This window comes from Engystomops pustulosus, chromosome 10, assembly GCF_040894005.1.
Source record: "Engystomops pustulosus chromosome 10, aEngPut4.maternal, whole genome shotgun sequence".
Classification (NCBI taxonomy): domain Eukaryota; kingdom Metazoa; phylum Chordata; class Amphibia; order Anura; family Leptodactylidae; genus Engystomops; species Engystomops pustulosus.
The window spans coordinates 103561804-103576271 of record NC_092420.1 but is presented as its reverse complement, the minus strand read 5'-3'; the positions used below and the strand labels follow the sequence as shown (position 1 = coordinate 103576271).

The 14468-nt window shown below is 56.1% G+C and overlaps 1 protein-coding gene across 1 annotated transcript in view; it reads left to right on the top strand.

The window, feature by feature from the left end:
* Nucleotides 1-14468, top strand: part of SCP2 (sterol carrier protein 2) — a 47880-nt gene that overhangs the window by 29264 nt on the left and 4148 nt on the right. The window contains exons 4-6 of the mRNA XM_072127194.1: nt 6056-6212; nt 13112-13202; nt 13937-14066. Of these exons, the coding sequence (XP_071983295.1) occupies nt 6056-6212; nt 13112-13202; nt 13937-14066 (378 nt within the window). The remainder of the gene's footprint in view (nt 1-6055; nt 6213-13111; nt 13203-13936; nt 14067-14468) is intronic.

The following is a 14468-nucleotide window of genomic DNA, read 5'->3' as shown; positions in this document are numbered from 1 at the left end:
CAGCAGCCGCTCCTAGTTACCCCTGCCCCCTCCGTATTCTCCGGTCACACAGCAGCCGCTCCTAGTTACCCCTGCCCCCTCCGTATTCTCCGGTCATACAGCAGCCGCTCCTAGTTACCCCTGCCCCCAGGGATCCGTATTCTCCGGTCATACAGCAGCCGCTCCTAGTTACCCCTGCCCCCAGGGATCCATATTCTCCGGTCACACAGCAGCCGCTCCTAGTTACCCCTGCCCCCAGGGATCCGTATTCTCCGGTCACACAGCAGCCTCTCCTAGTTACCCCTGCCCCCTCCGTATTCTCCGGTCATACAGCAGCCGCTCCTAGTTACCCCTGCCCCCTCCGTATTCTCTGGTCACACAGCAGCTGCTCCTAGTTACCCCTGCCCCCTCTGTATTCTCCGGTCACACAGCAGCCGCTCCTAGTTACCCCTGCCCCCTCCGTATTCTCCGGTCACACAGCAGCCGCTCCTAGTTACCCCTGCCCCCTCTGTATTCTCCGGTCATACAGCAGCCGCTCCTAGTTACCCCTGCCCCCTCCGTATTCTCTGGTCACACAGCAGCCGCTCCTAGTTACCCCTGCCCCCTCTGTATTCTCCGGTCATACAGCAGCCGCTCCTAGTTACCCCTGCCCCCTCTGTATTCTCCGGTCATACAGCAGCCGCTCCTAGTTACCCCTGCCCCCTCCGTATTCTCCGGTCACACAGCAGCCTCTCCTAGTTACCCCTGCCCCCTCCGTATTCTCCGGTCACACAGCAGCCGCTCCTAGTTACCCCTGCCCCCTCCGTATTCTCCGGTCACACAGCAGCCGCTCCTAGTTACCCCTGCCCCCTCCGTATTCTCCGGTCACACAGCAGCCGCTCCTAGTTACCCCTGCCCCCTCTGTATTCTCCGGTCATACAGCAGCCGCTCCTAGTTACCCCTGCCCCCTCCGTATTCTCTGGTCACACAGCAGCCGCTCCTAGTTACCCCTGCCCCCTCCGTATTCTCCGGTCACACAGCAGCCGCTCCTAGTTACCCCTGCCCCCAGGGATCCGTATTCTCCGGTCACACAGCAGCCGCTCCTAGTTACCCCTGCCCCCTCTGTATTCTCCGGTCATACAGCAGCCGCTCCTAGTTACCCCTGCCCCCTCCGTATTCTCCGGTCACACAGCAGCCGCTCCTAGTTACCCCTGCCCCCTCTGTATTCTCCGGTCACACAGCAGCCGCTCCTAGTTACCCCTGCCCCCTCCGTATTCTCCGGTCATACAGCAGCCGCTCCTAGTTACCCCTGCCCCCTCCGTATTCTCCGGTCATACAGCAGCCGCTCCTAGTTACCCCTGCCCCCTCCGTATTCTCCGGTCATACAGCAGTCTCTCCTAGTTACCCCTGCCCCCTCTGTATTCTCCGGTCACACAGCAGCCGCTCCTAGTTACCCCTGCCCCCTCCGTATTCTCCGGTCACACAGCAGCCTCTCCTAGTTACCCCTGCCCCCAGGGATCCGTATTCTCCGGTCACACAGCAGCCGCTCCTAGTTACCCCTGCCCCCTCCGTATTCTCCGGTCATACAGCAGTCTCTCCTAGTTACCCCTGCCCCCAGGGATCCGTATTCTCCGGTCACACAGCAGCCGCTCCTAGTTACCCCTGCCCCCTCCGTATTCTCCGGTCATACAGCAGTCTCTCCTAGTTACCCCTGCCCCCTCCGTATTCTCCGGTCACACAGCAGCCTCTCCTAGTTACCCCTGCCCCCAGGGATCCGTATTCTCCGGTCACACAGCAGCCGCTCCTAGTTACCCCTGCCCCCAGGGATCTGTATTCTCTGGTCACACAGCAGCCGCTCCTAGTTACCCCTGCCCCCTCTGTATTCTCCGGTCACACAGCAGCCGCTCCTAGTTACCCCTGCCCCCTCCGTATTCTCCGGTCATACAGCAGCCGCTCCTAGTTACCCCTGCCCCCTCCGTATTCTCCGGTCATACAGCAGCCGCTCCTAGTTACCCCTGCCCCCTCCGTATTCTCCGGTCATACAGCAGTCTCTCCTAGTTACCCCTGCCCCCTCTGTATTCTCCGGTCATACAGCAGCCGCTCCTAGTTACCCCTGCCCCCTCCGTATTCTCCGGTCATACAGCAGTCTCTCCTAGTTACCCCTGCCCCCTCCGTATTCTCCGGTCACACAGCAGCCGCTCCTAGTTACCCCTGCCCCCTCCGTATTCTCCGGTCACACAGCAGCCTCTCCTAGTTACCCCTGCCCCCTCCGTATTCTCCGGTCACACAGCAGCCTCTCCTAGTTACCCCTGCCCCCTCCGTATTCTCCGGTCACACAGCAGCCTCTCCTAGTTACCCCTGCCCCCTCCGTATTCTCCGGTCACACAGCAGCCTCTCCTAGTTACCCCTGCCCCCTCCGTATTCTCCGGTCACACAGCAGCCTCTCCTAGTTACCCCTGCCCCCTCCGCAGGCTGTTTCAGGCCCCTCCACGCTTCGCCCTGTGGCCCCGAGTCTTTGTAATTATAACCTTTACTCCATATTACGCTGAACGCTACAATGACCTATAACCCCGGCCTTGTACACCAGACACACATGGAGGGTTCAGCTCTTATCTCCGGGTTTATGGGACGCGATGGAGTTTGTTCCCCTTTTATCTCTGTGCCTGATGGAGACGCAGGGACTTTACACCTCGGACACATCAGATACCGGGACACCAGAGATAAATCTGTAAGATGGGGCAGAGCGGCCGGTGCTGACTCCGGAGAAGTTCTGTATACGTGGCCTTAGGTCAGGAGAGGTCAAGGGGCACAACAAGCTGCTGACCCCACGTACTGGGGACACTGAGGACAATCCTGACATCACATCTATTAGATGAAGAAGTATCAGGCGAGTCCCGGAGAGCGACAGCTGCAGCCCTCAGGCCGCGTTCACACATGGGTTTGTGGGGGGTGGGGGGGGATAGAGCAGGGTGTATCATACACGTCTGTCACCCGGATGTATGTATGGGGGGGGAGCGGGGGGGTGGAGCAGGGTGCGCTGTGTGTGTGTCCTGGGTGCGCTGTGTGTGCAGGGTGCGCTGTGTGTGTCCTGGGTGCGCTGTGTGTGTCCTGGGTGCGCTGTGTGTGCAGGGTGCGCTGTGTGTGTCCTGGGTGCGCTGTGTGTGTCCTGGGTGCGCTGTGTGTGTCCTGGGTGCGCTGTGTGTGTCCTGGGTGCGCTGTGTGTGTCCTGGGTGCGCTGTGTGTGTCCTGTGTGCGCTGTGTGTGTGCAGGGTGCGCGCTGTGTGTGTGCAGGGTGCGCTGTGTGTGTGTGCAGGGTGCGCTGTGTGTGTGTGCAGGGTGCGCTGTGTGTGTGTGCTGGGTGCGCTGTGTGTGTGTGCTGGGTGCGCTGTGTGTGTGTGCTGGGTGCGCTGTGTGTGTGTGCAGGGTGCGCTGTGTGTGTGTGCAGGGTGCGCTGTGTGTGTGTGCAGGGTGCGCTGTGTGTGCAGGGTGCGCTGTGTGTGCAGGGTGCGCTGTGTGTGCAGGGTGCGCTGTGTGTGCAGGGTGCGCTGTGTGTGTGTGCAGGGTGCGCTGTGTGTGTGTGCAGGGTGCGCTGTGTGTGTGTGCAGGGTGCGCTGTGTGTGTGTGCAGTGTGTCCTGTGTGCGCTGTGTGTGTCCTGTGTGCGCTGTGTGTGTCCTGTGTGCAGGGTGCGCTGTGTGTGCTGGGTGCGCTGTGTGTGTCCTGTGTGCGCTGTGTGTGCAGGGTTCACTGTGTGTGTGCTGGGTGCGCTGTGTGTGCTGGGTGCGCTGTGTGTGTGCTGTGTGTGTGCTGGGTGTGCTGTGTGTGTGCTGGGTGCGCTGTGTGTGTGCTGGGTGCGCTGTGTGTGTGCAGGGTGCGCTGTGTGTGTGCTGGGTGCGCTGTGTGTGTGCTGGGTGCGCTGTGTGTGTGCTGGGTGCGCTGTGTGTGTGCTGGGTGCGCTGTGTGTGTGCTGGGTGCGCTGTGTGTGTGCTGGGTGCGCTGTGTGTGTGCAGGGTGCGCTGTGTGTGTGCAGGGTGCGCTGTGTGTGTGCTGGGTGCGCTGGGTGCGCTGTGTGTGTGCTGGGTGCGCTGTGTGTGCTGGGTGCGCTGTGTGTGTGCTGGGTGCGCTGTGTGTGTGCTGGGTGCGCTGTGTGTGTGCTGGGTGCGCTGTGTGTGTGTCCTGGGTGCGCTGTGTGTCCTGGGTGCGCTGTGTGTGTCCTGGGTGCGCTGTGTGTGTCCTGGGTGCGCTGTGTGTGTCCTGGGTGCGCTGTGTGTGTCCTGTGTGCGCTGTGTGTGTGCAGGGTGCGCGCTGTGTGTGTGCAGGGTGCGCTGTGTGTGTGTGCAGGGTGCGCTGTGTGTGTGTGCAGGGTGCGCTGTGTGTGTGTGTGCAGGGTGCGCTGTGTGTGTGTGCTGGGTGCGCTGTGTGTGTGTGCTGGGTGCGCTGTGTGTGTGTGCTGGGTGCGCTGTGTGTGTGTGCAGGGTGCGCTGTGTGTGTGTGCAGGGTGCGCTGTGTGTGTGTGCAGGGTGCGCTGTGTGTGTGTGCAGGGTGCGCTGTGTGTGCAGGGTGCGCTGTGTGTGCAGGGTGCGCTGTGTGTGCAGGGTGCGCTGTGTGTGTGTGCAGGGTGCGCTGTGTGTGTGTGCAGTGTGTCCTGTGTGCGCTGTGTGTGTCCTGTGTGCAGGGTGCGCTGTGTGTGCTGGGTGCGCTGTGTGTGTCCTGTGTGCGCTGTGTGTGCAGGGTGCGCTTAGTGTGCAGGGTTCACTGTGTGTGTGCTGGGTGCGCTGTGTGTGCTGGGTGCGCTGTGTGTGTGCTGTGTGTGTGCTGGGTGCGCTGTGTGTGTGCTTTGTGCGCTGTGTGTGTGCTGGGTGCGCTGTGTGTGTGCTGGGTGCGCTGTGTGTGTGCAGGGTGCGCTGTGTGTGTGCTGGGTGCGCTGTGTGTGTGCTGGGTGCGCTGTGTGTGTGCTGGGTGCGCTGTGTGTGTGCTGGGTGCGCTGTGTGTGTGCTGGGTGCGCTGTGTGTGTGCAGGGTGCGCTGTGTGTGTGCAGGGTGCGCTGTGTGTGTGCTGGGTGCGCTGTGTGTGTGCAGGGTGCGCTGTGTGTGTGCAGGGTGCGCTGTGTGTGCTGGGTGCGCTGTGTGTGTGCTGGGTGCGCTGTGTGTGCTGGGTGCGCTGTGTGTGTGCTGGGTGCGCTGTGTGTGTGCTGGGTGCGCTGTGTGTGTGCGCTCTGTGTGTGCAGGGTGCGCTGTGTGTGTGCAGGGTGCGCTGTGTGTGTGCTGGGTGCGCTGTGTGTGTGCAGGGTGCGCTGTGTGTGCTGGGTGCGCTGTGTGTGTGCGCTCTGTGTGCAGGGTGCGCTGTGTGTGTGCGCTCTGTGTGCAGGGTGCGCTGTGTGTGTGCAGGGTGCGCTGTGTGTGTGCAGGGTGCGCTGTGTGTGTGCTGGGTGCGCTGTGTGTGTGCAGGGTGCGCTGTGTGTGTGCGCTCTGTGTGCTGGGTGCGCTGTGTGTGTGCGCTCTGTGTGCAGGGTGCGCTGTGTGTGTGCGCTCTGTGTGCAGGGTGCGCTGTGTGTGTGCGCTCTGTGTGCAGGGTGCGCTGTGTGTGTGCGCTCTGTGTGCAGGGTGCGCTGTGTGTGTGCAGGGTGCGCTGTGTGTGTGCAGGGTGCGCTGTGTGTGTGCAGGGTGCGCTGTGTGTGTGCAGGGTGCGCTGTGTGTGTGCAGGGTGCGCTGTGTGTGTGCAGGGTGCGCTGTGTGTGTCCTGTGTGGTGTTTTTGTTGTCAGTTTGTCCATGATGTTACTGCTCGCTCTGTGGCTCCTGTCTCGTTCTATACATTGTATCACTTAGATGTCAGCGTTATTATTTATCCATTTGTATAACAATGTTTCCCTTGTAATTCCTCCGGGCTCAGATGATCCTTCCCCCCCCCTATTATAACACAGCCCCCCCCCACATGTGCCGCCCGTTCCCTGCCTCATCGGGGTAATGGCTGTAAGTCCAGCGGTTTCTTCTGGTCTGACGTTGGGCAGTGAGGGGTTAAGGGTGCTGCAGTACCGCCGGGTGCAGGTAGGGTGCGCTGAGGAGCCGGAAGCTCAGGCCTCTTCCCTTGTGTCGCTGCAGGTCTGGCGCAGTGTGCTGAGCTCTGCTGGCAGCTCCGGGGTCAGGCCGGGAAGAGACAAGTCCCAGGAGCTCAGATCGCCCTACAGCACAACATCGGACTGGGGGGCGCCGTGGTGGTCTCCATATACAAGATGGGATTCCCAGACTCTGCCGCCAGGTGAGAGGGGGGTGCACTACTACACACCTGTATACATCGGGGGTATACAGCAATGGCCTCCTGTATACATCGGGGGTATACAGCAATGGCCTCCTGTATACATCGGGGGTATACAGCAATGGCCTCCTGTATACATCAGGGGTATACAGCAATGGCCTCCTGTATACATCGGGGGTATACAGCAATGTGCTCCTGTATACATCAGGGGTATACAGCAATGTGCTCCTGTATACATCGGGGGTATACAGCAATGTGCTCCTGTATACATCGGGGGTATACAGCAATGGCCTCCTGTATACATCGGGGGTATACAGCAATGGCCTCCTGCATACATCGGGGGTATACAGCAATGGCCTCCTGTATACATCGGGGGTGTACAGCAATGGCCTCCTGCATACATCGGGGGTGTACAGCAATGTGCTCCTGTATACATCGGGGGTATACAGCAATGGCCTCCTGTATACATCGGGGGTATACAGCAATGGCCTCCTGCATACATCGGGGGTATACAGCAATGTGCTCCTGTATACATCGGGGGTATACAGCAATGTGCTCCTGTATACATCGGGGGTATACAGCAATGTGCTCCTGTATACATCGGGGGTATACAGCAATGTGCTCCTGTATACATCGGGGGTATACAGCAATGTGCTCCTGTATACATCGGGGGTATACAGCAATGTGCTCCTGTATACATCGGGGGTATACAGCAATGTGCTCCTGTATACATCGGGGGTGTACAGCAATGTGCTCCTGTATACATCGGGGGTATACAGCAATGGCCTCCTGTATACATCGGGGGTATACAGCAATGTGCTCCTGTATACATCGGGGGTATACAGCAATGGCCTCCTGTATACATCGGGGGTATACAGCAATGTGCTCCTGTATACATCGGGGGTATACAGCAATGTGCTCCTGTATACATCGGGGGTATACAGCAATGGCCTCCTGTATACATCGGGGGTATACAGCAATGGCCTCCTGTATACATCGGGGGTGTACAGCAATGTGCTCCTGTATACATCGGGGGTGTACAGCAATGTGCTCCTGTATACATCGGGGGTGTACAGCAATGTGCTCCTGTATACATCGGGGGTATACAGCAATGTGCTCCTGTATACATCGGGGGTATACAGCAATGTGCTCCTGTATACATCGGGGGTATACAGCAATGTGCTCCTGTATACATCGGGGGTATACAGCAATGTGCTCCTGTATACATCGGGGGTATACAGCAATGTGCTCCTGTATACATCGGGGGTATACAGCAATGTGCTCCTGTATACATCGGGGGTATACAGCAATGTGCTCCTGTATACATCAGGGGTATACAGCAATGTGCTCCTGTATACATCGGGGGTATACAGCAATGGCCTCCTGTATACATCGGGGGTATACAGCAATGTGCTCCTGTATACATCGGGGGTATACAGCAATGTGCTCCTGTATACATCGGGGGTATACAGCAATGGCCTCCTGCATACATCGGGGGTATACAGCAATGGCCTCCTGTATACATCGGGGGTATACAGCAATGTGCTCCTGTATACATCGGGGGTATACAGCAATGGCCTCCTGCATACATCGGGGGTATACAGCAATGGCCTCCTGCATACTGCTGCCCCCAGGGAGGGGAGGACGTGCGGTGGCGCATAACATGCTGCTCCCTGACCTATAACCCAGAGCCACCGCTGCATTATGGGAAACTGCTTATCATGTGACCCTATAGGAGAGTGCAACCTATACGTAGTCATAACAACCATGTACTTTAAACTCTTGTGTCTTCCCCTCATCCTCATAGACTGTAAGCTCTTGTGTCACCCCCTCATCCTCATAGACTGTAAGCTCTTGTGTCACCCCCTCATCCTCATAGACTGTAAGCTCTTGTGTCACCCCCTCATCCTCATAGACTGTAAGCTCTTGTGTCATCCCCTCATCCTCATAGACTGTAAGCTCTTGTGTCACCCCCTCATCCTCCTAGACTGTAAGCTCTTGTGTCACCCCTTCATCCTCCTAGACTGTAAGCTCTTGTGTCCTCCCCTCATCCTCATAGACTGTAAGCTCTTGTGTCCTCCTCATCCTCATAGACTGTAAGCTCTTGTGTCCTCCTCATCCTCATAGACTGTAAGCTCTTGTGTCCTCCCCTCATCCTCATAGACTGTAAGCTCTTGTGTCCTCCCCTCATCCTCATAGACTGTAAGCTCTTGTGTCCTCCCCTCATCCTCATAGACTGTAAGCTCTTGTGTCCCCCCCTCATCCTCATAGACTGTAAGCTCTTGTGTCCCCCCCTCATCCTCATAGACTGTAAGCTCTTGTGTCACCCCCTCATCCTCATAGACTGTAAGCTCTTGTGTCCTCCTCATCCTCATAGACTGTAAGCTCTTGTGTCACCCCCTCATCCTCATAGACTGTAAGCTCTTGTGTCCTCCTCATCCTCATAGACTGTAAGCTCTTGTGTCACCCCCTCATCCTCATAGACTGTAAGCTCTTGTGTCACCCCCTCATCCTCATAGACTGTAAGCTCTTGTGTCACCCCCTCATCCTCCTAGACTGTAAGCTCTTGTGTCCTCCCCTCATCCTCATAGACTGTAAGCTCTTGTGTCCTCCCCTCATCCTCATAGACTGTAAGCTCTTGTGTCCTCCTCATCCTCATAGACTGTAAGCTCTTGTGTCCTCCCCTCATCCTCCTAGACTGTAAGCTCTTGTGTCCTCCCCTCATCCTCATAGACTGTAAGCTCTTGTGTCCTCCTCATCCTCATAGACTGTAAGCTCTTGTGTAACCCCTCATCCTCATAGACTGTAAGCTCTTGTGTCACCCCTCATCCTCATAGACTGTAAGCTCTTGTGTCACCCCTCATCCTCATAGACTGTAAGCTCTTGTGTCACCCCTCATCCTCATAGACTGAAAGCTCTTGTGTCCTCCCTCATCCTCATAAACTGTAAGCTCTTGTGTCACCTCCTCATCCTCATAGACTGTAAGCTCTTGTGTCACCCCCTCATCCTCATAGACTGTAAGCTCTTGTGTCACCCCCTCATCCTCATAGACTGTAAGCTCTTGTGTCACCCCCTCATCCTCATAGACTGTAAGCTCTTGTGTCACCCCCTCATCCTCATAGACTGTAAGCTCTTGTGTCACCCCCTCATCCTCCTAGACTGTAAGCTCTTGTGTCACCCCCTCATCCTCCTAGACTGTAAGCTCTTGTGTCACCCCCTCATCCTCCTAGACTGTAAGCTCTTGTGTCACCCCCTCATCCTCATAGACTGTAAGCTCTTGTGTCACCCCCTCATCCTCATAGACTGTAAGCTCTTGTGTCACCCCCTCATCCTCATAGACTGTAAGCTCTTGTGTCTCCCCTTCATCCTCATAGACTGTAAGCTCTTGTGTCTCCCCTTCATCCTCATAGACTGTAAGCTCTTGTGTCTCCCCCTCATCCTCATAGACTGTAAGCTCTTGTGTCCTCCCCTCATCCTCATAGACTGTAAGCTCTTGTGTCACCCCCTCATCCTCATAGACTGTAAGCTCTTGTGTAACCCCTCATCCTCATAGACTGTAAGCTCTTGTGTCACCCCCTCATCCTCATAGACTGTAAGCTCTTGTGTCACCCCCACATCCTCATAGACTGTAAGCTCTTGTGTCACCCCCTCATCCTCATAGACTGTAAGCTCTTGTGTCACCCCCTCATCCTCATAGACTGTAAGCTCTTGTGTCCTCCCCTCATCCTCATAGACTGTAAGCTCTTGTGTCCCTCCTCATCCTCATAGACTGTAAGCTCTTGTGTCCTCCTCATCCTCATAGACTGTAAGCTCTTGTGTCACCCCCTCATCCTCATAGACTGTAAGCTCTTGTGTCACCCCCTCATCCTCATAGACTGTAAGCTCTTGTGTCACCCCCTCATCCTCATAGACTGTAAGCTCTTGTGTCACCCCCTCATCCTCATAGACTGTAAGCTCTTGTGTCACCCCCTCATCCTCCATAGACTGTAAGCTCTTGTGTCACCCCCTCATCCTCATAGACTGTAAGCTCTTGTGTCCCTCCTCATCCTCATAGACTGTAAGCTCTTGTGTCCTCCTCATCCTCATAGACTGTAAGCTCTTGTGTCACCCCCTCATCCTCATAGACTGTAAGCTCTTGTGTCACCCCCTCATCCTCATAGACTGTAAGCTCTTGTGTCACCCCCTCATCCTCATAGACTGTAAGCTCTTGTGTCACCCCCTCATCCTCATAGACTGTAAGCTCTTGTGTCACCCCCTCATCCTCATAGACTGTAAGCTCTTGTGTCACCCCCTCATCCTCATAGACTGTAAGCTCTTGTGTCACCCCCTCATCCTCATAGACTGTAAGCTCTTGTGTCCTCCCCTCATCCTCATAGACTGTAAGCTCTTGTGTCACCCCCTCATCCTCATAGACTGTAAGCTCTTGTGTCCTCCTCATCCTCATAGACTGTAAGCTCTTGTGTCACCCCCTCATCCTCATAGACTGTAAGCTCTTGTGTCCTCCTCATCCTCATAGACTGTAAGCTCTTGTGTCACCCCCTCATCCTCATAGACTGTAAGCTCTTGTGTCACCCCCTCATCCTCATAGACTGTAAGCTCTTGTGTCACCCCCTCATCCTCCTAGACTGTAAGCTCTTGTGTCCTCCCCTCATCCTCATAGACTGTAAGCTCTTGTGTCCTCCCCTCATCCTCATAGACTGTAAGCTCTTGTGTCCTCCTCATCCTCATAGACTGTAAGCTCTTGTGTCCTCCCCTCATCCTCCTAGACTGTAAGCTCTTGTGTCCTCCCCTCATCCTCATAGACTGTAAGCTCTTGTGTCCTCCTCATCCTCATAGACTGTAAGCTCTTGTGTCCCTCCTCATCCTCATAGACTGTAAGCTCTTGTGTCCTCCTCATCCTCATAGACTGTAAGCTCTTGTGTCACCCCCTCATCCTCATAGACTGTAAGCTCTTGTGTCACCCCCTCATCCTCATAGACTGTAAGCTCTTGTGTCACCCCCTCATCCTCATAGACTGTAAGCTCTTGTGTCACCCCCTCATCCTCATAGACTGTAAGCTCTTGTGTCACCCCCTCATCCTCATAGACTGTAAGCTCTTGTGTCCCTCCTCATCCTCATAGACTGTAAGCTCTTGTGTCCTCCTCATCCTCATAGACTGTAAGCTCTTGTGTCACCCCCTCATCCTCATAGACTGTAAGCTCTTGTGTCCTCCCCCTCATCCTCATAGACTGTAAGCTCTTGTGTCTCCCCTTCATCCTCATAGACTGTAAGCTCTTGTGTCTCCCCTCATCCTCATAGACTGTAAGCTCTTGTGTCTCATCCTCATAGACTGTAAGCTCTTGTGTCCTCCCCTCATCCTCATAGACTGTAAGCTCTTGTGTCCTCCCCTCATCCTCATAGACTGTAAGCTCTTGTGTCTCATCCTCATAGACTGTAAGCTCTTGTGTCTCATCCTCATAGACTGTAAGCTCTTGTGTCTCATCCTCATAGACTGTAAGCTCTTGTGTCCTCCCCCTCATCCTCATAGACTGTAAGCTCTTGTGTCTCCCCTTCATCCTCATAGACTGTAAGCTCTTGTGTCTCCCCTTCATCCTCATAGACTGTAAGCTCTTGTGTCCTCCCCTCATCCTCATAGACTGTAAGCTCTTGTGTCCTCCCCTCATCCTCATAGACTGTAAGCTCTTGTGTCCTCCATCATCCTCATAGACTGTAAGCTCTTGTGTCACCCCCTCATCCTCCATAGACTGTAAGCTCTTGTGTCCCCCCTCATCCTCATAGACTGTAAGCTCTTGTGTCACCCCTCATCCTCATAGACTGTAAGCTCTTGTGTCACCCCTCATCCTCATAGACTGTAAGGTCTTGTGTCACCCCCCTCATCCTCATAGACTGTAAGCTCTTGTGTCCTCCTCATCCTCATAGACTGTAAGCTCTTGTGTCCTCCTCATCCTCATAGACTGTAAGCTCTTGTGTCACCCCCTCATCCTCATAGACTGTAAGCTCTTGTGCCCCCCCATCCTCATAGACTGTAAGCTCTTGTGTCACCCCCTCATCCTCATAGACTGTAAGCTCTTGTGCCCCCCCATCTTCATAGACTGTAAGCTCTTGTGTCACCCCCTCATCCTCATAGACTGTAAGCTCTTGTGTCACACCCTCATCCTCATAGACTGTAAGCTCTTGTGTCACCCCTCATCCTCATAGACTGTAAGCTCTTGTGTCACCCCCTCATCCTCATAGACTGTAAGCTCTTGTGTCACCCCCTCATCCTCATAGACTGTAAGCTCTTGTGTCACCCCCTCATCCTCATAGACTGTAAGCTCTTGTGTCACCCCCTCATCCTCATAGACTGTAAGCTCTTGTGTCCTCCCCTCATCCTCATAGACTGTAAGCTCTTGTGTCCTCCCCTCATCCTCATAGACTGTAAGCTCTTGTGTCCTCCCCTCATCCTCATAGACTGTAAGCTCTTGTGTCTCCCCTCATCCTCATAGACTGTAAGCTCTTGTGTCACCCCCTCATCCTCATAGACTGTAAGCTCTTGTGTCCTCCCTCATCCTCATAGAGTGTAAGCTCTTGTGTCCCCCACAAGAACCGCCCCCTGCTGCCCCCGGGGGGTATAGGGTCCAGGATCAGAATTTGCGCTGCTTGATGGCCACTATGGAAACAGCTGAGCCCCGGAGGTCAGAGGTCAGGGCCCCCGAAGGTCAGAGGTCAGGGCCCCGGCCTGTCCATAAGGGGGAAAAATCCCTTTAAGGGGCGGGGCTGTGCGGTTCTGGCTTCGGGGGAACGCTTGCGCTTTGGGTTTGGGTTTTGCTCCTGTATAAGAAATGATCTGCGGCTCAGAACACGGATCAGGACGCAGGACAATGGGGGAATCTCCCGAATAATCCGAATCCTTCTCTCCTCAGTTCTGGCCGTATCCAGCTGAACCCGACCAGCGCCGGGGACGGCTTCAAGGCCGCGTACGTCTTCCAGGAGATCGGGAAGAAGCTGGAAGAGGTCAGTGACCCGATGAACCCAGGTTCTGTTATCACTGCTGTAATCCAGGGGTAAAAGCCCAAAATAAGAGACGCCCAGAACTCCTGGGAACCCCCCCCCCCCACATTGTATGGAAAGGGGCGACCCTGACCCCCCTCGTGGGAGGTCGTCACTAAGGCGAGGGTCAAACTACAAGGGATGGAGCCATCCACTAAAATCACGGATGAGCCCGTGTAAGGGACGCGACCCGGATTAACCCATCACACGCCGACCGGACCCGTAATCTCATGAGTTCTCCGCTCACAACCGAAGCTGCTGCAAAACCTTCCTGCTGACAATCAATTAGCTGATAAGAGGAGGTGCCAGGTCTCCCTCCCCCCTCGCCACCCTGCGTCTCCCCCCTGCGGCTCCCCCCTGCGTCTCCCCCCTCTCCCCCCTGCGTCTCCCCCTCTCCCCCATGCGGCTCCTCCCTCTCCCCCATGCGGCTCCTCCCTCTCCCCCATGCGGCTCCTCCCTCTCCCCCATGCGGCTCCTCCCTCTCCCCCATGCGGCTCCTCCCTCTCCCCCCCGCGGCTCCCCCCTCTCCCCCCTGCGGCTCCCCCTCTCCCCCCTGCGGCTCCCCCTCTCCCCCCTGCGGTTCCCCCCTCTCCCCCCTGCGGCTCCCCCCTGCGGCTCCCCCTCTCCCCCCCCCCCCCGCGCCTCCATCTGTGGCTCCCCCTGGCCCCGCCCCTGGCTGTAATCTCCTTCTCTTCCAGGAGGGGGAGCTCTACGTGAAGAAGATCGGGGGAGTCTTTGCCTTTAAGGTGAAGGACGGACCTGGAGGGAAGGAGGCGACCTGGGTGGTGGATGTGAAGAACGGCAAAGGCTGCGTGTACCCAAACTCAGGTAAGTCCTGGTGCACCCCGGGAACTGCCGGCTGAGACTTCCAGGAGCAACAAAGAGAAATTCATCCGACTCACCGCAACATGAAAACAAGAAAACCGTGATGCTGGGAGTCGAGGTCCTAGTCATTTGTCTGATGTGTAACCCGGACCCAGACGTGTGTGTGTGACGTGTGTGTGTGTGACGTGTGTGTGTGTGACGTGTGTGTGTGTGACGTGTGTGTGACGTGTGTGTGTGACGTGTGTGTGTGTATTACGTGTGTGTGTGTGTGACGTGTGTGTGTGTGACGTGTGTGTGACGTGTGTGTGTGTGACGTGTGTGTGTGTGTGTGACGTGTGTGTGTGTGTGTGTGTGTGTGACGTGTGTGTGTGTGACGTGTGTGTGTGTGTGACGTGTGTGTGTGTG